We start from the raw sequence: 27,210 nt of genomic DNA on the forward strand, positions 1-27,210 counted from the left end.
CGAGATAATTATATTCATAAACAAAAATCTTTATAGTTAAAATAATAAATGTCTAGGATGTGCTTCAAAATAATTTATGGTGAGGGCCTTGAGGGAAGGGATAGATGAAACAAGACTGGCCGTGCATTGAGTGGGTGGATGTTATACCAGGCTTCTTAGACTATTGTCCCTCTAGGTATGTGCAATTGTCTCTCTATATATGTACATATATGTGCAATTTTCTATAATGAAGAGTTTTTTTTTAAAAAAAGGTACAAAATCTTCTTTTTTTTTTCTGATCACGCAACTGAAGGTTTTATTCATTCTGTTGGTCTCAAAGAAACAGCTTTTGTTTTATTGATTTTTCTCTACTGCTTTCTGTTTTCTATTTCACTGAATTCTGCACACTTCTCTTTATTATTTACTTTCTTCTGCTTAGTTTGGATTTAATTTACTCTTCTTTTTCTAGTTTTTAAAGATAGAAACCTAAGTCCTTGGTTTTTAAACCTTTCTGCTCTCCTTACATAAGCATTTTAATGCTATAAATTTTCTTCTAAGTACTACTGCTAAGTGCGTCTCATACATTTAAAAATTTTTTTTAATTTTTATTTTTTTTAGTTAAAGTTTATTGAGGTGACAATTGTTAGTAAAGTTACATAAATTTCAGGTATACAATTCTGTATTATGTCCTCCATAAATCACATTGTGTGTTCACCACCCAGAGTCAGTTCCATCACCATGTATTTGATCCACTTTACCTTCATCTACCTCCCCCCACTCCCCTTACCCTCTGGTAACCACTAAACTATTGCATCTCATACATGTTAATACGTCATGCTTTCCCTTGTGATTTTTTTTCTTTGACCCATGGGTTATTTATTGTTCAGCTTACAAGTGTGTTATTCAGCTTGCAAACATTTGCTGATTTTTCTATATATCTTTCAGTTACTGATTCCCAAATTTAATTTATTATGGTCAAAGGACCTATGTTGTATGGTTTGAATCTTTTAAATTTTTTGAGACTTGTGTTATGACCCAGAATATGATGTATCTTGGAATATGTTATTTGTGCACTTGACAAGAATGTGTACTCTGCTGTTGTTGGTAGAGTGTTTGTTCTTTAAATGTCATTTGGGTCAAGTAGGTTGACAGTGTTATTCAAGTCCCCTGTGCCTTTACTGATTTTTCCCCCTACTTTTTCTCAATTATTGAGATAGTGGTGTTGAAATTTCCAATTATCGTTATGGATTTCTGTGTTTCTCTCTCTGTAAAACTTGGGACTTGGTTGGGTTCCCTCTCCTGGTTTCCTGGAGGCTGGACACTCTCCCCAGGTAGTAAATTGGGGCTCACCTCATTTGTTTCCCTACCCTTGGGGATCACTGTTCTCTGCTTTCTGTTATCCAATGTGTGAAAATTATTGTTTCATATATTTTAGACAGTTTGTAGTTGTTTTAAAAAGGAGGGTAAATCTGGGCCCTGTTTCTCCATCACAGCCAAAAGTGGAATTCTCCAATCCATAATTCTAAAAACTGGTAAATAAAAGGAAAGAATCAAGTGTTTTTCCTGCCTATTTTAAAAGATCTGATCCTTGTATAACGAAAAATAGTGGATGAGGGAATCTTATTTTTATATAAGTTTTCTAGATAACAAATGAAAAAAGAATGAGAAAATTAGAATAGGTTTAAAATATCACCATTTTGCAAATCACTCATAATTTGCATCTAGTTAATGATCATAAGTTCTACAATAATTGCTACAGAGATGGAACCTGAATTTGATTAAGTTATAGGAAACATTAGGGGCAAGAATATGTTAAATGACATTATAAGAGTATATTCATCAAAAGTAGATTGTAAATTTTTAAAAATTACATGACTAAATTGCTTTTTCAACAAATAAATAAGAAAAAGAAAAGAGAGATGGAAAGGGAACCTATAATTTAAAAAAGACTTAAAGAACACATCCACCAGTTTCAGTGTATGTGGGTCCTGAACTAAGCAAACTGTAAGAAGAGAAACAAAAACAAAACTATGAGACAATCAGAGAAATGCAAACACTAATTGGTATGTCCTGACACTGGAGAATATTGTTAACTTTGTTAGATGTAATAAGGATATTATACTTATTTTTAATAGCTTTTATTGAGATAAAATTCACATGCTATGTAATTCCCCTTTAAAGTGTATAATTCATTGACTTTTAGTATATTCACAGAATTGTGCAACCACTACCACAATCCATTTAAAAACATTTTTATCACCCCCAAAAGAAACCCCACTTCCCTGAGCCATTGCTTCCTTCTCCCCACATCTACCCCTGCCCCACAACCAGCCTCAGGCAATCTACTAGTCTACTTTCTGTCTCGATAGATTTGCCTATTCTGGGTATTTCATGTAAATGGAATTATAACAAGATGTGGTCATTTGTGATTGCCTTCTTTCATTTAAGATAACGTTTTCAGGATTCACCCATGTCGTAGCATGTATCAGTACTCTATTCCTTTAAATTGCCAAATAACAATCCAGTGTATAGATATACAACTTTTCTTTCTTCATTCATCAGTTGATAGACATATGGGTTATTTCTTCTCTTTAGCTATTGTGAATAATGCTGCTATGAACATTCATGTACAAGTTTTTGTGTGAACTTATATTTTTATTTATCTTGTATAAATCTAGGAGTGGAATTTCTGGGTATGTTAATTGAGGAATTGTTTTCCAAAGCATCTGTACCATTTTATATTCTCACGAATACTATATAAGCGTTCCCATTTTTCCACATCTGTGTCAACACTAGTTGTTATCTGTCTTTTTTATTATAACCATCTGTATTAGTTTCCTAGGAATGTTGTTACAAAGTACCACAAACTGAATGTCTTAAAACAACAGAAATTTATTGTCTCACAGTTCTGGAGGCCAGAAATCCAAAATAAAGGTATGGGCAGGATCATGCTCGCTCTTAACCTTTAGGGGAGAAGCATTCCTTGCCTCTTTTAGCTTCTGCTGTTTGCTGTCAATCCTTGGTTTTCCTTGGCTTGTAGAAGCGTCACTCTAATCTCTGCCTCTGTCATCACATGGCCATCTGCCTATGTGCCTCTCTTCTCTTCTTATAGGAACATTAGTCATACTGAATTAAGGGGGCCCATCTACTTAACTAATTACATATATAATGACCCTACTTCCAAATAAGGGCACATTTTGAGGTACCGAGGGTTAGGACTTCTACATATCTTTTTTTGGGGGGAAACACAATTCAACCCAAACAAAATCCTAGTGAGTGTAAAATAATACCTCATTGTGGTTTTTATTTTGATTTCTCTGATGGCTAATGATGTTGAGTATCTTTTTGTTGATATTCGTATATCTTCTTGTTGACTATTCTTATATCTTCTTAGGAGAAAGGTCTTCAGATACTTTGTACAGTTTTGAATTGGGTCCTTTGCCTTTTTATTATTGGAATTTAAATCAACCTTTTGTTTCTGGGATACATCCCACTTGGTCATGGTATAGAATCCTTTTTATATGTTGCTGGATTTAGATTGCTAGTATTTTGTTGAGGATTTTTGTGTTTATATCCATAAAAGATATTGGTCAGTAGTTTTCTTTCCTGGTGATGTTTTTGTCAGGTAATACTGGCCTGATAGAATGAGTTGGGAAGTATTTCCTTCTCCTCTATTTAGATTTTCTCTTTCGTCTTGAGTCAGTTTCAGTAGTTTTTGTCTTTCTAGGAATTTGTCCATTTCATTTAGGTTATCTAATTTGTTGTATGCATTTACTAATAGTTTTCCTTTATTATTCTTTTTATTTCTGTAAGGTCGGTAGTAATGTACTCTTTATTGTTCCTGATTTTGGTAATTTAGTCTTCTCTTTTTTTCTTGGTCCATGTAGTTAATGGTTTGTCAATTTTGTTCATCTTTTCAAGGAACCAACATTTGATTTTGTTGATTTGCTGTATTTTTCTATTCTCTATTTCATTAATTTCCACCTTAAACCTTATTATTTACTTCCTTCCACTTGTTTTATGCTTAGTTTTCCTTGTCCAGAGTCTTACGGTGGAAGGTTAAGTTGTTGGTTTGAGATTTTTCTTCTTTTTTAATGTAGGCATTTACAGCTATAAATTTCCCTGTAAGCACCACTTTACCTGCATCCCATAAGTTTTTGTATGTGTGTCTTCATTTTCATAGTCTCAAATTATTTTCTAATTCCCATTTTTATTTCTTTTTTTGATGCGTTGGTTATTTAGGAGTGTGCTGTTTAATTTCCACATATAAGTGAATATTTTTTAATGTAACATGTTAATTATTTTAATGACTTTTTTCATTATATATTTTGGGGATTTTTTGAAAGCATTTATCTCTATAAGAAGTATAGGAATGTCTGAAAAGTCTGAAATTCAAAATGACACATTGTATGGTGCTGTATGTTTTGGTAATTCAAAGGTCAGTAATGGTGATGAATCTGTCCTCTAAGGCCACCTATAGGAAAAAGGGCACTATGGCGAAGAACTATTATAGTTGGTTCTCAAAAGGAAATGCATAGTAGTATCTTTCTCATAGAACATCTGCTGGTATTTTATGATTGAGCAAGGCTCTGTAACTTATAACTATATGTTAGTAAAAACTTATAACTGTATGTTAGTAAAAACAAAAATTTTCTACTTTAAAAACACAACTTTCTACTTTATATTCTGTAGAGCATAGTCAGGTAAACTGTTTATTTTGTCTGCCTATTTGACATAATTTAAATGCACATTTAAATATCTATTACTGTTGTGTTAACTCAAGGACTACTGAATTAAAATTAATATCAAGGGTTTGAAAATGTTTAAAACACCACTAAAAAGTAGTTCGGCAGCAAAAGAAATTCATTTTGTACAGATTTCAATATCAGGTTCCATCACTCAGCTCAGCACACCTTTTATCTTCTATTCCTTTATAAAAGTGTAATTCAACAGTAGCATATCGCAGTGTTTTCTAGCAGGCCAGACAGGACCAGAAAAGAGCTGGCCCACCATTTCTAGCTAAACACATTGACAAAGTATTCAACTGTGTGGCTGTACTTACCTAGTAACGTGTAAATAAGGTATATACCCAACATGTACAAGAGTAGATAATATGTATACTTATAAAAGTACAGAATAAAATTTTTAGATTTCCTTAGAATTCTTATCTTCTTCTTATTTCATCTTCAAATAGACCACATTTATAACTAACGGTCAATCTTCAACATTAGAAAAACTGATCTGGCAAAAGTCCTAGGTCTTTAGTTACTTGCTGTGTACCTTATTTAGCTATTAAATCTCCCTGGCTTCTCTTTCCCAGGTGGATGTGACCATCTTCTCCTTGAAGAAGAGTTAGAGCTTACTTTTTAGCTTCTTTTTCATTTTTATTTATTTTTAAAAATCTTCAATCACTATAGCCTTTCTGAAATTTTACGAAAAAGAAATATTTTTGGATCTACCAGCTTGCAATTCTACATGTTACATCACTGATTTATTTGGGGGGAAATGCAATATATAAATTTGATAGAAATTTTATATGGAGTTTGTAGCTGAGAAGAGGGGGTGAAGGTCTGGAATTTGAGAGCAAAAGGTGCTATATCCCACCTTCTGCATTATACACGGGTCAAGATTAATGGAACCAGGTAAGTTACTCCCCAGGTGATTGAGAAGGGTGGGAAATTTAGAGACTGAAATGGATCTCTGAACAGTCAATTAAGCCTTTGAATGATTGAGAAGAAGATAAATACTAGGACAAAATCCATCTTAACAACTGATTCCGTTATGTAAAACAAGCCTACAGGATTTGAAATGCAACCAAGTCTGTTTTATATTAAGGCAAGTATAAACCAACTTAATCTTGGACCTGCCTCCAGCCCCAGATTATGTTTGGTATGAGCACAAAGAGCTGTACAGCATGAATGCACAAGGAATCAGTAGTGAGAAGGCTCACTGCCAGGAGAACTTGGCACACGAACTCGAAGAGGAAGGGGAAATTTCTCCTTCGTTGAATCAGTGTTGGCTCTCTAGAATAGAGAACATGGAGAGAGAGGGACCGAGGAAAGCCAACCCTATTCTACTTGTTGATACCTTAACAAGCTGTTGATTTTTAAAAGGGAATGAAGGGGCAAAGTGTGGGTAGCATTCTGTTCCCCTGAGTCAATCCTAATGAAGTGGGAGGTTCTTGAAGAAATTAATTTCCATTTAAATTCATGAGTGACCCTCTTCTAGAAACCTCCACTTGTTTGGGAATTTTTGTTGAGAATTTCAAATGATCCAGCAATAATAAGGTCTTTTTTTTTTTTTTTTTTTTTTTTGACGTATTCTATTTCTTGAGTCTAAGTTTTATGTTGAATGCCTGATTTCCGCTTTAGAAATTTTCTCAAAATTGGAATGACTGGTTACTTTCGTCTCTGTTTACTAATTTAATATGGAAAAATAAATCATGATTCTCATACTTCTGAAGGAGTCAGACTTTTAATCCAGGGTACTGAACTCACAGGATTTCTGTACAAGTTGATGTGATATTTCCCCGCAATGATATAGTGGTCAATTCCACGGCTTTTCTGACTTAAAGATACAGTGGTCCTAGCCAACAGAAAATAGAAACCTGCCCCTCCACTATGGTTTCTGAGCTTAACAAAAGGTGACAGAAGCAATGAAATGGGTGGATTTTACCAGGGCATTATAGATAAAGGAAAAAGAGTCTGTGCTCTGCATGGGCCCCTGACATGACATCCCAACTCCCAATAAAAAGCATTTGAGAAGAGTGACTGCTTCTTCTTTAGAAATGACTGTAATTGTCTTACTGTGGTCAACTTTTTATTATCTCTGGGCAGATTTTCTGTTTTGCATCTTATCTGCACAAAGGACTGCTATACAGTAGCATCCCCCCAGTGGAGCAATTACCCAGAATTAAAGGAAGTCACTTAAATTCTTTATCTCCTACTCAGTTGTAGAAGCTTATATTTCTGTCTCCCCTCATGAAAAGAAAGGAGATACAATTCATAACATCTGGGCTTAATTCCTGTGTTTTCTCCTCATCATTTTGATGTTACCCAAGTCACCTTTCCTTAAGATATGGCTCTTTGTGGTTACAATGGAACAACACAAAGCTGAACAGAGCGTTTTCTTCCATGCTATGTGACATGATATTTTTGTAGCCTCAAAAGAGAACTCTGAAGTTAGCTCTGAAAAATCATGTTTAACTTACTGCCATCTTTAGGCTGTAGCTTTTCCACTCATCTGCTGTTGAGTAGCAGGTTTTGTCCCTTCCTCAAATTCTATTGGTTAGCCTGGAATATTTTTCAGTTAGGTTTGTAATGAGTGTAATTTAAATCACTATTTATATATTTTATAATCTATATCCTTGTATGTTTTTTTCAGTACATTTCTTTCTTGAATATGCCTAATGCTGACCTTAGGTTCTGTGTCCCAAACACTTATTTATTTATTTTTTGAACTAGCTGACCCTCTTTAGAGCTTCACAGGCTTGGTTGTATTTCTGAGTATAGATTTTTAGTGTAAGGTAGTGTTGCTGTATTTTAAAATAGTTTTATTGGAAAACTGACAAAAGGGCCCTGGAGTCATAGACTCACGTCTGGTACTCCAGTTTTCTCTATTACAAAAATACCATATTTTTTTCCTGTTTTGAAGTTAAAAGCATTTCTCTGACTGAAATTTTTACCATCAAGTTGTTTCTTGAAATTTCCTACTTAAAAAAGTCAAGAGATTTCAGGTGTTTTGAAGAACGGATTTCAAAATTTTCTGTATATTATAATGACATATTACTAAGAAAATCCTTCTGGATTAACTATTGCATTAATTAAATTATATATGTAATTTTTACGCCATGCCCACTTCCAAAACAATATGAGGCAACTTACATTAAAATCACTTGTAGTACATCGACCATATCACTAAAATGGAAGAAGAGATGGAAAATACGAAATGTTGGCCGGGATGTGGAACAAGCGGAAGTTCTTATAACTGCAGATTAGAGAGTAAACTGCTACAACCACTGTAGAAACCAGCTGGGCAGTATCTACTAAGCTGAACATAGATCTGTGCTGTGAGCAGAAATTCTGTTCCTAGTTCTATACCCAACAGCCATGTATACATAAGTTTACCAAAGGCTGTACTAGAATGTTCATAGTAGCACTATTCAGAGAAACCCCGAATTATAAACTACACAAATGCTCATTGTTAAGGATTGAATTGTGTCCCCTAAAAATTCATAGGTGAAGCCTTAACCCTCAGTGAGCTTGTATTTGGCTATTGGGCCTTTAAGGAGGTGATACTGAGTAAATGAAGCCAGACTCCTATTAACTAGGGAAATGAGCTTATATGAAGCTATATGTACCCTAACACCCAACTTGAAAATGATTTATACTCTTAATAATTTGATCAATGTCAGTGCAAAATGACATTTTCCTGTGTCTGGAATGTTTGTTAGCCAGCGAAGATCAGAACTATTACTTAAGGTAACTAATGCTTTTGTTTAAAAAAACCTTTAATTTAAAAAATGATAACTTTTACATTTTAAATATTTGAGGTATTTAAATTTTAAACTAATTTTATTTTGCATTTATTTGTTTGTTACTATTTCCCTCTTCTAATTTTTTCTCCTGTCAAAGTCTAAATCAGGTAGTTCTGATAAGGGGCTAATAGCCAAAATATATAAAGAACTCATACAACTCAACAACACAAAAACAAACAACCCAGTTAAAAAATGGGCAGGAGACCTGAACAGACACTTCTCCCAAAAAGACAAACAAATGGCCAACAGATATGTGAAAAAATGCTCAACTTCACTAGCTATTAGGAAAATGTAAATCAAAACCACAATGAGATATCACCTCACCCCAGTTAGAATGGCTATCATCAACAAGACAAATAATAACAAGTGTTGGAGAGGCTGTGGAGAAAAAGGAACCCTCATATACTGTTAATGGGGATGTAAATTGGTACAGTCACTATGGAAAACAGTATGACCCAGCAATTCTTCTCCTGGGTATCTACTCAAAAAATCTGAAAACATTTATCCATAGAGACATGTGTGCTCCTGTTCATTGCAACTTTATTTACGGTGGCCAAGACATGGAAACAACCAAAGTGTCCTTTGATAAATGATTGGATAAAGATGATGTGGTACATATATACAATGGAATACTACTCTGCCATAAGAAAAGATGAAATACTACCATTTGCAACAATATCTTGAAAATATCATGCTAAGCGAAATAAATCAGAAAAAGTCAAGAACCATATGACTTCACTCATATGTGGGATATAAAAATGAAAGCAACAAATGAATAAGAAAAACAAACAAGCAAAAGCTCATAGACACAGACAACAGTATAGTCGTTACCAGAGGATAAAGGGCTGGGGGGAGGACAAAGAGGGTAAATGGAGTCAAATATATATGGTGATGGAAGGAGATTTGACTTTGGGTGGTGAACACACAATGTGATATATATTTATTACAGAAATGTACACTTGAAACCTATATAATTTTATTAACCAATGCATCCCAATAAATTTAATTAAAAAGTCTATATAAGGTAGAGATCATTTTTGCATGTTATTGAAATATATAATCTTGTCATAGTATGTTGGTTTATAATATTGATAAGCCATGAATTTATTATATCATTTTACAGAAAACTGCTGAAACTTTTAGTATAACCCTATGACAAAAAAATGACTCACTGTTTATTATTATGGACACTCATTATTATTTGAAAAGAAATAAATTATTGAGATAAATACAGAATACTTTGGGATTCCAGGACTTTTCAAGAATAATATCTTTGGGGGTTTAGAAACACTCTTTCTGGGATTCGCCCTGATTTCCCAGCTGTGTGGTTACCCCCACCACCCCTCTGGTTCTTCATGACAGAGGGCATGCAGTTTTTCTATAGGAATTTTAGGTGCCATGAGCAATACTACTGTATTGTCTTCAATGTGAAATCTGTAAAAATAGTTAACTCACCCCATGTTTCTCTCATCTCCCAAGTGTCAGCTCCCTCCTGCTTCTGCCTGCTTCTGTTCGCCATGCAATCCCTTCAGGTCACCTGTGTTTGTATTTTGTGCAGAGTTTATAGCTGCTGTCAGCAGGAGGACCAGTTAGGGCAGAGCTTCCCTGGTCCTTTTAGCAGCAGAACTGTGGTGGTCTGATAGAGCAGACCCTCTAATATCTTTCTGAGAGGCTGCATGGGAGCTGTGTTTTTTGAGGGTTCATCTGTCCAAAAATGCTTTTATTTTACTTGATTAATAGTTTTGGCATGGATAGTTTGACAATAATGTTCCTTAGAAAAATTTAGACACTATATCATTATTTTCAGTTGGTTAGAGCAGGAGTTGTCAACAACAAGGTTGCTGGTTCAATTCCCGCATGGGATGGTGGGCTGCACCCTCTGCAACTAAAGATTGAAAACGGCAGCTGGACTTGGAGCTGAACTGCACCCTCCGCAACTAGATTGAGGGACAACGACGTGGAGCTGATGGGCCCTGGAGAAACACACTGTTCCCCAACATTCCCCAGTAAAATTAAAAAAAAAAAAAAAGCTGATTGGAAGTTTTGTGTGCATACATAGGGTTTTATTGATTGATGGGCATTACTGGAGGGTGATAAGGTGGCAGGTCAGATTTACATCAAAGAGCCCTCAGATGTCAGTATCTGTACGTCTTCCTTTTGGCTACTCACTTTCGTCCAATCCTTCTGTCTACTGCCTGGGATGGAAGGTTGGCTGATGGGCTCTGGATGTTGAAGAGGGAGGGACTGCTGGTTTCACCATTCAATGTCTAGGTTTTCAGTGGTATCTCTGCCCCTTTCTGCATTGTTAAAACTATCCCAGATGGTCAACTCACTGTTTTCAGCTAGAGTGGAGGAGGTGCAGGAATCTGGACTTCCAGGTACAGGGAGAAAATCTAAGGAACTACCTTTGTCTTATGTTCAAACATTTTCCAGCTTGACCCCTCACCCATATCTCTGAGTTTACCTAGTAGTGCCGAACCTTTGAAGGGTTTTGGGTTAGAACTGGTTTGCTTTGCTGTGGCTCAGCACCCCGCCTTTCATGTTCTGATTTCTCAACACACTAAAGTCCTGCTCATCCAGCTACTAAGGAAAGCAACCAATCTTTTCTTCCTCTAGACTCCCCCAATGTTTCCAAGTGATTCTCTTAGAGAAACTTTCTCCCGTATCACTTGCCTTTGGGGAGGGTAAAGACCCTCTTCTTTCCTAAGGGGAAGGGAGGGGGAAAGACTCTTATCACAAATACTAGATTCAAAGGGCAGTGACTCCTGATCCCCTTTCTCCTCCTTATAAAGACACTGTGATGGGGTAGGGGCATTTGGAGTAGGGCTGGTTCTCCTTCTCATTTAATTATTGGGATGGGAGTCTAGATCCAGTCATTTGTAGCTCATAGGGGGTGTTCTTTAGAATTTGAGGGTACTTAGCACTTAGAGCCATCAACTTGGGGCCTCAATTGCAATTCCAGGACAAGAGGGAAAGTTGCACTCAGAAACCACATAATATTCCATTGCACGTTTGTATACAAATATAGTTTACCAAATTCTCCATCGTTGGGCATTTAGGTTTTTCAAAAATGTTTTTGATGTTAGCAGTGACACAGCGCTCATCCTTGCAGTCATTAATCATTGTTATTTCTGTAGGTGAGATTCCTAGGAGTGGAACAGCTGGGTGATGTGATATGCATGGTTTTAATACTCTTGTTATGTATTATCTGGTTACCCTGAAATCTTGTACCAGTTTTACACCCTCCCAGCAGTAGTATATAAAAGGGTTCTTTTTTCCGCATACCTATGCTTGCTCTGAGTATTTTATCTTTTTCTTTATCTCTGCTGGTTTGGAAAGAAGAAGGGCATCTCATGGTTTTACTTTGCATTTGTCATTACTAGTAAGAATGAACAATTGTACATATGCCTCTTGCCTACTGAGCTATTTTTTTTAATGCAATTTGCCTGATCAAGTCCTTTGACAGTTTTTTATTGGGATATTCCTTTTTTTTTTTAATCCGTTGGAGTTTTTTTATACATTGATAATATTGTCTGCCATAAACGTTGCCATTATATTTCCTTGTTTGAAATGCCTATATATTTTATGTATAATATTTTCTGTAATACATAAAATTTTAATTTTTATGTGTTCAGATCTTAGATAAGTGACTATTCTCTGAATCTCAGTTTTCTCGTCTGTAAAAATGGGATAACATATATTACATGGTGAGGTGGGGGTGGTGTAGGTAAATTAACTGCTACATAATAGTTGCTCAACCAATGATAGCTTTAGTTATTCCCTGTGTGACACATTAAAATAGTTAAGAATCATCCAGAATTTTTACTAGAATTACAAACATACTCAAAAATACTTAAACCAAATATGAACCTGGGTAATAAATAAAACTGTATCTTTTAGGCTACTCTAGATAGGTAAGTTTTAATTTTTCTTTTTACTTTTCTAATTCGTATCCTTAAAAAAAATTATTAAACTCTGGTTGATGAATCCTCTTAAGAGTAGGAAAACCTGAAGCATGAGTGAAATGTGGGAAGACTAGTGTTATATTATAAGTCATTTGTTAAGGGATTATGAATACATTTCTTTCTGGTGAGAATTTCTTTCCTAGCATTCTTATTTATTTCATATCAGTATAGATACATCTAATAAAACCAAATCACACAGTAGCCGCTTTTGCTTTTAAGACAATCTGAAGATAAGGTTCCTGTCCCCAGCAGGTCAGTAGAACTTACTCCCTGAGGTCAAACGCAAATTGGCTTAGATGAATAAGTGTTTTTAATTGTAAGTTACATAAAGTGTTTTTATGAATATTTATTTTTAGGCCACTTAACACCAATACATTTTTTAATTTTGCCTGTTATGACTTCTAACTTTTTATGATAACATAATATAATTCTTATAAGATACAGTTATAATAAAAATAATTGTGTAATTTCACCCATAATGTCACCAGAAATGAAATCACATATAGTGATTGATGTAGATAAGTATGGCCTGACTAAAGTCTAGTGGGCCACATTGTAATATAGTATGTTAGAGCACAGAGTGAAAAAGAAATCACCACTGAGGAAGTTTGTAAGCAATTGTTTATTCACCAAATATGCTTTTGGAAATGTAACTGTCTTTTGTCATGGTAATTTTTCAGAATTCAGTTTTCTGCCTCCATAGGGTCCTTAGCCAGCAGACTTCCTGGGGGACTGGTGTTGCTCTCACCTTTCTATATCTCTTAAAAAGTAGCTCACTTCTCCCCCAGTTGTGCGTGTGTCCACCACCACTGCAAGGTGGAGATGATTCCAGATGAATTCCCGAGAATGACGCAAAGCCATCTAAACATATTTGTGCTCAGCATGTATTGACAGTTACATTGGCTTGTATGAGTTCTTTGTACCTTTAAAATTGTTTTTTGTCTCTGTAATCATTCTTTCTGTAGTATCATTTCATTATCTTAATATGGCTCTTCTCAAATGTCATACAAAGCTTTTTATGTAAGTCAAATAACATTGCCCCTGCAAAGTTAACCATTGCAAATGATGTTTTTAAGATCCTTTGAGGTGGAGTGGTTATTACTTGGAATATGACAATTCCAAACCCTTCATAATGACTGTGTGCTTTGTTGCATTTTAAAAGCATTTTCTATAGAACAGTTGAAGAATTAAGTGCTTGTGTGTTGAATGCCTGCCACCTGGTAAGCATCTCAAGGGAGAAATTAGTTTGGTTAAGTTTAAGCTTAATCTAAAGAGAAAATAATTTGTCATATTAGTTTTCAATAACACTTTATTAAGATGGATATCCAGAACTGAGTTTAATTGCTTCCAGACATAGGTAAGAGTGATTTGTGTGTCAAGATTAAGCATATTGGTGGGGCATCCTGTATAAGTTTGTATGAGGAGTTGAAATAGACTTACATTTTTACTTGAAGTTCTTTTTTTTAATAGCATTTATTTCTTCTGCCAGTTATTTTATTTTATCGACTGTTAATTTGTCAACCCCTCCTTTAAAAAAAAAAAAGGTGAGAGGAAAAAAGGCCATATTATTATCACATTTATACATGTGGGTTCCCTAAACCATATGGTGATTTCTAATTAGAATACAAAAGATTCTCTGATGAGACTAACTTCTTAGTAGCTGCAATGGTGGGCATCACAGAAGGGGAGAGTTTTCTTGAATTTCCGACAGGGACACTTTTGAGAGAAACTGTGTGGTTTATAATTGTCCTAATACTCAAAGTCTGATAAAGTTATTGATGTGCAGATCAAGTTGGTATTTCGAAGCTGGTAATTTAATTTTGGATGTTTGATCCTCTCAGCCAGTGGCTTGACTTGATTTTTTTTTAAAAAAAGCAGCTTCAATATTTAATTTCACATGTACCCTCTCAGTAGAGATTTCAAAGGATACTTTGGGGGATGCTTGACTGCCTTGTCTGTTTGCTCTTGTTTTGCATGCAAGAGAGAGCCAGAAGCCTTTCTTCTCATTGTGTACACATAGTATTAATGGACTTACTCTGCCTGTATCGTCTCATTACTGGAAACAGCCAGAAGCACAGAAGTCTTTCAGTGTATGCAAATAAGGCAGAATCATCTACCTGAGAGTTAATATTCTCTGCTTTTAAGTGTATTCTAAATCTAATGTTTGTATTTAGAGCATAACATCCTGTTCTCTTTTTTTCTGGGCAAAAAGCTAAGCAGGCTCTGGCAGCTGTTTGATGTTGGCTTCAAGTGTTATTAATTTCATATTCTATTATTCTTTTCACTGTAGCACAAGTGAAGCTGATGTGGAAGCTGTCATGGATAAGTTGTTTGATGAGCTGGCTCAGAAACAAAATGATTGTACGTAAGTTAATTTCTCTTGAAAGAGAATACATTTAGAACACAATGCCCAATCTCCACTGACCAATTAATAAGTTCCATTGCTGTATATGGGTTGATGCCACGCTCAAGTGGCAGTCATTGTATCAGCATTTTGTCTAATTTATGTGTTGAATCATGTGCTATTATTCATCAAGCTATGCATTTCCTATCTGTAAGAGATGAATTTTATAGTAATTATCCAGACAAGATTGAGTCTTTGTTCATGTTCCCATAGTAACTAGACCAAGGATTCTAAAAGTGCAAGGCAGAGAGCTGCGGCTGAATAAAGCCTGTGGAACCATTGCCGACTGCACATTTGAAGAGCTATGTGAGAGAGTAAGTATCCAGACGCGTCCAGACTCCTTGGCATTTTCACATGTTAAAATTCTTCATATTTTCCTCTCTGCCTGTTTCAGATTTTAAAATACTATTCACAGAGTCAGAACTGATTTCAAAGTCTCATGAAGGGAAATACACATACCATGTGCTTTTTATAGATATTGGCACACAATTTGCACTTAGGAGGACTCAAAAGCAAAATTAGAAATACTGAGAGAACTGTTAACTGTTGCTGGAAGCAAAATTAATATCAATTTTAGGAATATTTTGTAAAAGCCAAGCATAAGAGAATCTTTTTTTAATTGAGGTGAGGGTAGTATGTGGGGAAAGGAAGATGAAGTAATATTACCATGATCCAAGGAAGTATGACATAAAAGAATTTTCATGCCTCGTTCTCATTGCCCATCTATTATTGTCATATTATCTGACCGATTGGGGCCAGGGTCAAAGAAAGTGAATTTCTGTAATGGCAACATCTACATTATATAATAATGTATTCAACAGAGAAAAAATGTATATACATACATTCATATAAATGAGAAAGACCTTAATTACAGACTCATTATAGATATGAATTCTGTCTTTTAAAAGCTCTGGAATTCTCAGTACTCAATGGATATTCAATATATTTAGACTGAAATAAATCCAAATTACACAGAACTCTAAGTATAACATCTCAATTGTCATGTATAAATCATCATTCCAGCTGACCTCTGATTTATCTTGACTTTTCAGTAACTAAAAAAGAATTGTTTTTCAGTAGGAGGAAGAGAAAGTCTTTATTTATACCTGCCAGCCATTTCATCAGTACTTTTCTTAAAGGCTAGTGACTTAATTACTTCTATCCAGAGAGTTGAATCCAGTCTACAAATTGTTATTATAGAAATAAAGCACTTTAAAACCAAAAAGTTTTGGGATCAAGTAGGATCCTCTGACAGGATGTAACGTCAGTCTCTTTCAGTGGAAGTCATTCTGGGTGATAGGAATCCTTTACCTTCCTACTGCATCAATCTTATCAAGGTCCTAGATAATCTAATATCTCCAGACAAAATTCTATTAAGGCTTCCATTTAAGTTTTATGTGCTTTGCCAGAGAAATAAACTTGAGAAAAATCTTGTGTTTCCAAAAGATGAAGCTCCTCCTCCTTCCACAGAAGGGCCCTAGTGAGGAGGAACGGGGTAGGACCGACTTGTATCTTGGGTACTATAGCAAAGATGGCCTTCTGGAGCAGGTACTGAGTAGATACAAATATTTATCTGTATTTTAATGTGTTCATTATTTCAGAAGACTTAGTACCAGGAAATGGCTGTTAATTAAGGACCAAAATCTACATAGTGTACTGTCTGGGGGTAGTGGGGAAGAACATTAATTGGGACTTCATGTTGAAAAATGGAAATAACGCATAAAAATAAGTGCCTCTATCTTATTTGACAAAAATATGGATTATAATAGCAGCTATGAGCTAAATTCCTAGAATAGCAATGATCAAATTACTATTTATTTTTGACATAACCTTCTTGACACAATTTTAGGTTGATAAATTAGTACATCCTACACTTCATGATTTGGTTGTTTGGTTACATAGAATATCATTTATATAAAGATATTTAAAGAGTTCATCAGTTTTTTCAAAATCTTTAAATTCATGAATATTTCAATTACTTTCTTTTAAATTTTTCGTGGTATATTATCCTTGTTGATGTTTTTTCTCCTTCTACAAGTTGGCGAGATCTTCATTTTTCAGTGGTTTTGCATGGATAGGTTTGCTTTTTATCTACATTGTAATTATGGAATGTTTACTGCATCAGACGAGCACTGAATGACCGACAACAGACACCGACCTGATGGTTGGGGTTACGTACTAGTATTAAGCTGTGAGGGATGTTTGAGGAAGGGCTACATTTTTAAGTGTTCTGTTCATTTGTGACTATTTTCTTGTTATGATAATTTTATATTTCTTTGCAACTTTAAAACTGTGGCAATGCAGATATTGAATACTTGCATAGTATTCAAGGACTCTTGAAATCATTCAGCTCCATATATAACCTAAAACTCTTAATGAATTATAATGATCTTATGAGCCAGGCTAAATAGTTGCCAAAAACCATTTAGTAAAGAAAAAACAAAACAAAACACATTCAACCCAAAGTAAAGAAGCACTCATCTGATGTGTGTGGGACTCTCCAAGCTTTGGATCACCTATCCTAGTTTTCTGGGAGGTTCTCGAAGCCTGAGGCTCATCCAACCACAACTCCTGACGCCATCATGAAAAAAAAACTTTGGCAAGAAGTGGATGGGTAGATAGTGTGTAACAATTATTTTTGAGCCATGGCTCCTCCCAAGAAAAAATAATATATTTATAGGTTTATATATATTAAGTAGAAACTTCTCTATTAGTGTCTTGATAGACATAGGAAGATTTTGATGCCATAAGCAAACTAAAAGAGCCCGTTCCTCTCTTACATCTCTCTCCCTCCCTGCTCCAAGCATGTTACTATAGATCTGGATCCCTGCAGGTTAGCATTGAGCCTCGTGGTATCTCTGGGATTCTCTTTCTTTGCAAATCTATATTCAACACTGTCATGTTCAGAGAAGCAGTCCCAATTCGTAGACCCTATAGCAACTGCATAATAATAATAGAGAACATTGCCATGTATCAGGCATCATTCTAAACACTTTTTATATATTGAACTCATCTTATCCTTCAAGTAGGTATGCACTATTACTGTCCCCATTTTATAGGTTGAGAAATTGAGGCACTGAGATCTTAAGTTACTTTCCCAAGATCAGTAAGTGGCAAAGCCAAGGTTTTGAGCTCCTTGGTAATCTGGGAATCAGATTCTCCTCTCTTAGTCACTACACTATGTCTGAAAGTGTTCTGGACAATTTACATTCAATTACATCAACTCTTTCATAGAATTTTGGTTCTACCATTAAGTACAATCAAATACTCTGTGAATTTCCACACCTGACTAAGCTTTGAGCCTTTTATGAAGCATGCACCTGGCTGGGGAACAGACATTTCTGAGAGCCCCATGTGTGCTGAGAACCTTAGTACATATGAGTAACTGTCTGACTCATGTATCTTGGCATACCCACTGGGAATGAGCACATCTTCTGACCCCTATGCCCACCTGAAGGTTGTCTAGGGCCTATACCTCCAGGCTAGAGACCTCAAGCCTTAGACAGCCTCATTCCTTTACTCCTTTCTAAAAATATTATTTTCCTCCCTGCCATGCTATGAAAAAGGTTGGGAGACCCTGTTTTAGAGAACTGTGGGAAGGTAGAGTTTTAGGTGATCTTTGTTACCTGTCACTCCCTCCATATCAGAGTAGTGGCAAAGGAAAGTGAAACAGATTCATCTTTGTGCACATGACATGAACTTTCAGGTTTCCTTTCCTTACCTTTACACAGTTACTGGGCTTAATTGGAGGGGAGTGAAAAAGTCAGAAATACGGGTACCTGCATCTGTGGTTCTCAGTGTGGTTCTAGGGTTCTTTGAGGTCAAAACTTACAACAATACTAAGACACTACTTACCTTTCTCACTGTGGTTGCATTTGCAGTAGTGGTACAAGAGCAGTAGTGGGTAAAACTACTGGACCTTAGCTGCATCAAGGCAGTACACTAAATCATATTGTATTCTTCATTGCCCTTGTTCTCACAGCGGAAAAAAAACACACCCAAAAAACAGTTTCACTTCAGAATGTTGTTGAGGAAGTGGTAAAATAATTAATTTTGTTAAATCTCAACCCTTGAGAGCATGTCTTTTGAATATTCTTCATGATGAAGGAAGTACACGTAATGTACTTCTGCTGTATACTGAATACAATGGTTATATTGCGGAAAAACACTTGTGCAATTGTTTGAGGCTCTAGCTGAACTCGCCACTTTTCTTATAGAATGCAATGTTTTACTTGAAAGAATGTCTGACAAATATGGTTATTCGGGCTTGGCAGATATTTTCTCACAATGTTTGACAGACGTTTTCTTGAAAATGAATGAAGTAAGACTGTCACTTTAAGAAAAGCAACTGAAAGTATTTGTTGCCAATGATAACATTTGAGCAAACAAGTGAAAATTAGAATTTTGGAAAACACGTTGCTGCCCCCATGAACTTGATAGCTTCCCAATTTTTATACATTTTTTTTCTAATAAGATTCATGGTGATATTAACAAATGCAAAGTTTTGACATAATGTAATTAAATGTGTCAACATTTGGAAGATCTACATAACTCATTGAACCAATATTTTCTAACAACCAATGCATACTCTTACAAAATCATGCATGACAAAAACCCCATTTAAAGTACAAGAAAGGCTAATGAATTTTAATATAACATAATTTTAAAACTACTGTTTCAGATCCTGCATTGCAACTAACATTTAAAAAACTATTCTTCCTTGTCTAAATACACATACCCAAAGGTTAGAGAAAATCTGGACAGTTAAACTTGATCTAAGTAAAATGAGTTTTAGTTAAAGCAAAAACAAAAACAAAAGCAAAAACTATTCTTGTGAAGTTTTAAACAATTTTAAAAATAGACTCTATTTTTTAGCACAGTTTTAGGTTTACAGAAAAATTGAGATGATAGTATAGAGAATTTCCATATACTCCCAAATTCAGTTTCCTATTATTTACATCTTACATTAATATGGTACATTTGTTACAATTAATGAACCAATATTGATATATTATTTTTTATTGTTTTTCAAAGATTTTTATTAAAATATAGCTTGATATATTATTATTAACTAAAGTCCTTATTTCGTTCGGATTTCCTTAGTTTTTACCTCATGTCCTCTTTATGTTCCATGATCCCATCCGGGATACCACATTACCTTTAGTTGTCATGTCTCCTGAGGCTCCCCTCGGCCGTGACAGTTTCTCAGACTTTCCTTGTTTATGATGACCTTGACAGTTTTGAGGAGTACTGGTCAGTTATTTTGTAGAATGTCTTTCAACTGGATTTGTCTGATGTTTTTCTCATGAGTAGACTGGAATTATGGGCTTTGGGAGGAAGACTGCAGAGGTCAAGTGCTATTTTCAAATATCATATCAAGGGTACACACTATCAACATGACTTCTTACTGTTGGTGTTAACCTTGATCACGTTTGTCTGAGGTAGTATTTGTCTGGTTTTGCCACTATAAAGTTACTCTTTTCTGCCTCTTTCCATAGTGTGTTTTTTAGATGGATGTTCTCGTTGAGTTTTCATTTAGTATCAAAGAAAAGTATCCATAATTATCTGATAAGGTTATTAAAACACTTTTCCCTTTTCCAACTGCACATCAACCAAAACAGCATATCACAATAGATTGAATGTAGAAGCAGATACCCCTCTCTGTTTTATTGAGCCAGACATTAATGTGATTTGCAAAAAATGTAAAACAATGCCATTCTTCTTATTAAATTATTTTCATTTTGGAAAATATAATTATTTTCATTAAAATGTTATTTATGTTAATTTGATGTGTTGAATGTAATGGTTTTCTCACTGTTCTTTTAAGTAAATTAATAAATATTTAAAACGTTTTTCAGTTTTAATTTCTAATACAGTAATGTTAGGAGAGATAAACCCACAAAAACAAAAGCTCTTTATGTCCCTCTATAATTTTTAAGAGTGTAGAGAGATCCTGAACCAAAAAGTTTGAGAACCACTTATTTTAGGGTTAACTTCTATGGATCAATAATGAAAGAACCCAATTCAAAGAGAGCAAGCAGAAACAGAATTCTAAAGGCTTAATGAGTAAACTGACTATACCTAAATTTTCCTTATTGAGAAATGTAATTTTTACACCTGCAGAAAATTGTTTCCTCAACTGATAACTGTGCTCACAAGTAACTATCTGCAAGAGTAGTTTGTTATTTATGTCATAAAAATAATGACAGGTGGCCAGGTGTGTTCATAAAAAGTCTGAGTAGAAAAACCTATCAGTTGATGCATATGCATGGTGTATACGTTGTTTACTGTCAACTTCTTGTTCGTTAGCTTTTGTCTTTGGTTCTTCGTATTCGAGGAAAGGAGGTCCATCAGATACACTTTGACCTTCATCTGTTTATTAATCTTGATTATATCATATTAGTTTACGTATCATTAAACTGTACCAAACAGTATCTCTTGGGTAGTTGTTGGGAAATGTTTCCCTTCTCTTTCTGTTTTACGCTTTATTTCATTTCATGTATTTCAAGTGAACCCACTTGTTGGAAACTACTTCTGGTTTGTGTCCTGCACTCAGTACATTTTCAGTACTAAAGGATAAATAGCTTTTATCCCTACTATTTGGCCAAGAGTCAAAGGCTGATGGTGTTTGGATGTCACCAGTGATGATTAGCATCAGGGAATAAGGACAATCACCAGAGCCAAGGTGGCCCTGGAATCTTTTTGGCCCTTTGCCTTCCCAGTAGCAAAACCATTCTTACAGCATTGCTGATCTGGGAGGTCCATTTTCCATATGCTGACCTCTGGCGATACTATATCCAAATAAGGCAGGCAGGCAGCCTGGCAGAAGCATAGCGGACAGGTAGGGCAGAAGTGGGATTGCAAGGAGCTCAGTAGAGAATGGGTCAGATTCTTGCAGGGAAGAATGTGAATCCAGTGTCAAAAATGAGTCCCTAAGTCTTTTTGCCCTCTTTCTGTCTTTCCCTGCCCACATTCCTACTCAACCCCTAAGCTCAAGAGTCATAGTCTTAGTCTTCTTTTTTTTAATTAAAGTTTATTAGGGTGACAATTGTTAGTAAAGTTACACAGGTTTCAGGTGTGCAATTCTGTAACACATCATCCATGTCTCACATTGTGTGTTCACCACCCAGAGTCAGTTCTCTTTCCACCACCACATATTTCATCCCTTTTACCCTTATCTACCACCCTTCTCCCTCCTTAGTCTTAAAAGCACCTTGAAAATCATCTTATGTAACCATTCAACCAATCCTGAAGCCTCCTACAAACTCTGGTCATCCAGTTGCCTTGCAATGCCAATTTGGGGGATGCTGTTGAATGTGCAGTAAGGAATATATGATGTACAAAGTTAGCTGTAAAATTTCAACATACATACCTTGACCTAACCTTTTGATATGGGCCCTCAGTATTATAAGAAAAGTTTTTGGAATAAAATCTCCTAATTGACCTATACCATAATTTGATTTTAAAAGGTAAGATGTATACTAGTAATTTTTTTTACCTTAATTTATTTAATTATTCTGAAATTTTTTAAATAAAAGAAAACTATGCAAGGTTGGAGGTTGAACTGAAGCATCACTTTTTACTAAGTGTTGCCAACGATGTGTATCTTCCAAGGAAATAGCTATATATTTGGTTAAAGGTTGTTGATGTGTTTTGTGTTTTACTATTTTGAAAGAAAGGGAGAAAAAAAAAGACTTAGAGAAAAGCCCACAAAAGAGGGGCTACATTAGAAATTTGAAAACTGTAGCCACTTAGAATAAATGTAGTCACTTCCATGACAAAAGGGAGAGTGAAGAAGAATCAGAAGGAATGGAGAGAAACTGGGTTGAGAGATCACCTTCCTACTTTATTCACGTGGGCAGTTTTCTGGGCAGTTTTCTGTGACAGGACGCATTGTGAGGCTGAAAGTCAGTCTTGTTCAGCTTCTGTTCCCACATGAGGGCAAGAACAGATCCTTAGGTGTCGCGGTGTATGGCTACAGATTTTAAACTCTGCGAGCCATGGACGTCTCATACTCAGCTGCCTAAAGCTTCTCTGAGGGAGGAAATTTGCTTTCATTTTCTGTAAATGTATTTATGTTGTGCTGCTAACTGCTATGGTTGAAAATGTGTTTGGTCCCTGTCATAGGAGAGAAAGTGCCTACGGATTCCCAGAGGGTCTTGAGAGAAGAACAAGTGTGCTAAGAACTGTTCACCTTCATTAGGTTCTCTGTCTAAGGAGTAAAATTCTTTTGAGATCGGGTCTAGTAGTAGAAGTAGACACAACTTCTCATGTTTCTTTTTAAGATCACTTCTCTAAGAAAGTATGATAAACTAATATTAACATTTGTTTCAGTCTTTGGGAGGAATGTGTCATTTACCTGCTCAGACATGATTAAGAGGTATAAATTAAAATTTTTAACATTAAAGTGGTCATTAGCTTTTTAAAATTAGAATTTGTTTTTAAAGTAAGTAGTCTCACTTGGATTTAATAATAAATGTATCACAGCCCTAAGTAATAACTAGGACTATTCTCCAAGCAGAGGACCTATATGATGAAATCATTGGTAAAGTGTTGAGAAAATGTAGGGTAACCAATTAATATGACTATAAAATACTTCAAAGTTACTTGTTTGATTTTTTTCAAAAATAGCTTTAATACTGCTGGCTTATCTAATGCTTACCTACCAAATGGCTCTTTTTTTTTTTTTTTAATAGAAAATAATTTTTTATCAAGTAATTCTTTGATTCATAATTTTCAAGTTTTTCTGTTTCCCATCATAAAGTACATGATTTGATATACTTCATTGTACCTTTCCCTTAGATTAGGTCAGTTGACTCATAATTAGTAATTACTTAGTATCTTGCTAATTAGAATATTTAATAAGATGTAGCCAATTGGCTGTATTAGTTTGAGATGTATTTTATAGGATATAGTTTTAAGAATTGTTAGAATATACTACTTTTGTTTCTTAAAATAACTTGCAGATGTTGAATCAGGCAAAAGATTTTGAGAAAAAAACTAGAAATGAGCTATAACATCAAGAAATTATAAGATTTCCATGTATTTTTAGGGTCAAATATTACTTAATTCTTTTATTACATAACAAGAAATATATGTTATGTAAGATATCCTCCCCAATATTGTTACATTAAGTGGTCAGCAACTGTTTCTTAAACGCTTCCGTATCTGTATGCCACTATGTTATGAGGAATATAAAGGAAGCGTAAGAAGTTATTTTCAAAGAGTTTACAATTTAATAAAGGAAATAACATGAACCAAATAGCTGACAGTGTAATAGAGTAGAAAGAGGCCCAACTGAGTCAAGAGCTATGAATTCCAATCATTATTCAGATACTTTGTAGCTGAGTGGCCTTAGGCCGGTCACTTAACCACTCTGGGTCCAAGTACCTCATCTGTAAGATGTATGACATAATCAGCTAATTTCTGTCATTCCTTTCAGCTGTAATAGTCTATTGGAAAGAGCTGTACTTACTAGTTAAGTACATATTGTGAACGCATCATGAATTAAAAATAAGGATAGTAAAGATTGGGAAGATTCTGAGGAGACATGAGATTTAAGGAAGAAATTGATCTTGACCTTGAAAGGTGAGTAGAATTTAGATGAGCAGAGTGGAGGTATTTCAACCATGATCTGAAGCCAAGCACTACATGTTTCAGGAAGAACAGAAAATACTTGCCTAATGAGAACAGAGTGCATGTTGGAGAGAAATGGGAAATAAGAATGGAAATCTCAGATGCTCCATAAAAACCAGGCAGAGAAATACAGACTTTTTACCCTGATCCAGAGTCATTTTAAGTTTTGAACAGGAACGTGGTACCTAAGGTAATGATTTAGGCAGATGAATGGGGTAGTGTGCACTAGGAAAGTTTGTAACTTTCCCCCTCATGTTCTAGCAAATAATATCTCCTCTTGGGAATACCCTTCTTTCAGGAAGGAAACTTTATTAAATAAACCAACATACTATATCTGTGTTTAAGTTACCTTTTATGTAGGGTAACAGAGAGAACCCTACTCTTTCATATTTTATGGCACTTCTCCCTAGTCATTCAACAGATATTTACTGAGTGCTTAATGGAAAGCTGGCATAGTTCTAGGTGCTATAGCGGGTACCAAGATGAATAAGAGTCAGTCTCCACACTCACACAGTCTTAATTTAGAAGAGAAAATGTGTGAAGGATGGCTGTTTTGTCATTCCTAAGAATAGGGGATCATGAGGGCAACCTTTGTGATCTCTTCCTCCTCTGTGGTTTTGTGTTTTCATGAAAAACACAGAGGTAGGAAATTACAGAGTTTATTCAGAGAAGTGAAGGCTCAGGAGGTTTCTACTTCCATTAATGACAGAATAGCTCCTATATGACCAACCCACCTATAGATCATAATTATAACTCTGGACAAAATCTACAACTATCTGGAAGGTACGTTTGAGCAACCAAAACCAAAGGGAATGTGGAATGCAGTCAACACTTGGAAGAAAGGGTTGGCACTGGTGAATTTCTTATTGTTCTAGTTTTCTTTTTTCTTTTGCCTGAGGGCAGAGCACAGTTGGCCTCATATGGGACATCTAAAACATCTGTGCTGTTCCTGCCTTCAGGAACCAGAGGAGAGTGGCCATAGCAGCTGGAAAATAAGAGGAGAAATCATTGAAGGAGAGAACAGAGGAAGAGCCCAAAATTCTCCATAGAAATTCTGCCCAAATCTTGGCCTAACCTGTGGACTACACGTGCATGGCAAAGGCTAAAAAACTGAACAGAGACTTCAGTTCTTGCCCATTACAGAGGAGAGTTTGGAGTTTGACTCTAGCCAAATTATTACCTGCTAAAATAGCAACAACAAAAAATCAATATCCAGAATGCAATCCAAAATTACTAGATTGATGCAGACAGAGGAAAATCGGACCCATTTTAAAACAGAAAAGATAAGCAACAGAAACTGATCATGAGATGACATAAAAGTTGGAATTAGAGGTAAGGGTTTTAAAGTAGCTTTTATATCTATCCTCAAGATTATAAAGGAAAACATACTATAATGTGCAAACAAATAGGAAATCTCAGCAGAGAAATTAAAGCTATATATAAAAAAAAAGAACCAAACAGAAATTCTAAAATTGAAAGTTAAAAATTCTAGACCTAAAAAATTTTTAAGTTCACTGTATGTACTGTAATATCAGATAGCAGATGACAGGAGCATCAGTGAACTTGAAGATAGATCGATATAAATTATGCAATCTGAAAAATAGAGAAAGATTGATTAAAGTAAAAACAAGAAACAAAGCTAAGTGATATAAACTATATCAAAAGTCTGCCTGGGGTCCAGGCGGGAAGGAGAAAGAATGGGACAGAAATTTTATTTTGAAGAAACAGTGACTAAAATTTTTCCAAATTTAATAAAAGATGTAAATCTACCATTTTTAGAAGCTCAACAAACCCCAAGGAGATACAAAGAAAATCACTCCTAGGCACGTCAGTCAAACTGGTGAAAACCAAACATAAAGAAAATTTCAAAGCTGCCAAGGTCACGATAATATGATTTATAAAATTCTCATCAGAAGCAACAGAGACTTGAAAACAGTGCAACAACATCGTTAATGTGCTGAAAGGAAAGAAAAGCCTGAAAATCCAGAATTTTCTTTCCAGAAAATTTCAGAGTCATGGCTGGAACTTAGATGATATGTAGGAGAGTGGTGTGTGCTCAAGCAGGATAGATGGGTTGAAGTCAGTGTAAAGGGGCTTGTATATCAGGTGATAGCATTTGGATTAGACTCTTTATCAGCATAAAACAAACTAGTCATTATTTTGTTAACAGATCTGTTTTGAATAATCTGGCAAAGATGAAGAGATTGGCCCTGCTGCTACCATACGCGTATATAGAGCCTTTGTGTACATTAGATGAAACTGCTCCTCAAGATGGGCAAGGAGCTAAGTGAGCAAATCATGCCTTTACGTGGAACAAGGGTGAGCCTTCCTAGGGGGATTCTGCCCTTCACCAGGGAGCATGGCTTGGCAAACAGCACCGACTAGATTTCGGCTCCTAAGCGTCCCCCCTAAACCAGGTGTACATGATAGATTGGAAAGAACAAGGTGAATACGAGAGAAATCTATTGAATTAGATGTAGAGAGGTCTCAAGGTCAAAGACAAGCCATCGAGAGCTCTGACATTTTCAGTTTGATGACCAGAGGAATGGCAGGACTCTTAAGAGAAATACCTGAAGTAGGAGAAGGGGGCTTACAAGCAATCTAGAACTGAAGACGGAAATCCAGGACTGAAGATGTAGCTCTGGCAGTCATTTATACAGATGTGTTAGTTTGGAATCAATGACAACACC

At 35.4% G+C, this 27,210-nt stretch overlaps 1 protein-coding gene across 3 annotated transcripts in view; it reads left to right on the forward strand.

Annotated features, from left to right (window-relative positions):
- The window catches only part of AFG1L (AFG1 like ATPase), a 193,543-nt gene that overhangs the window by 128,365 nt on the left and 37,968 nt on the right, over window positions 1-27,210 (forward strand). For all 3 annotated transcript variants that reach the window (XM_019735074.2, XM_074333372.1, XM_074333371.1), the window contains exons 9-10: window positions 14,771-14,841; window positions 15,098-15,198. In XM_019735074.2, the coding sequence (XP_019590633.2) occupies window positions 14,771-14,841; window positions 15,098-15,198 (172 nt within the window). The remainder of the gene's footprint in view (window positions 1-14,770; window positions 14,842-15,097; window positions 15,199-27,210) is intronic.

Source organism: Rhinolophus sinicus, linkage group LG05, assembly GCF_036562045.2.
Source record: "Rhinolophus sinicus isolate RSC01 linkage group LG05, ASM3656204v1, whole genome shotgun sequence".
Lineage (NCBI taxonomy): Eukaryota > Metazoa > Chordata > Mammalia > Chiroptera > Rhinolophidae > Rhinolophus > Rhinolophus sinicus.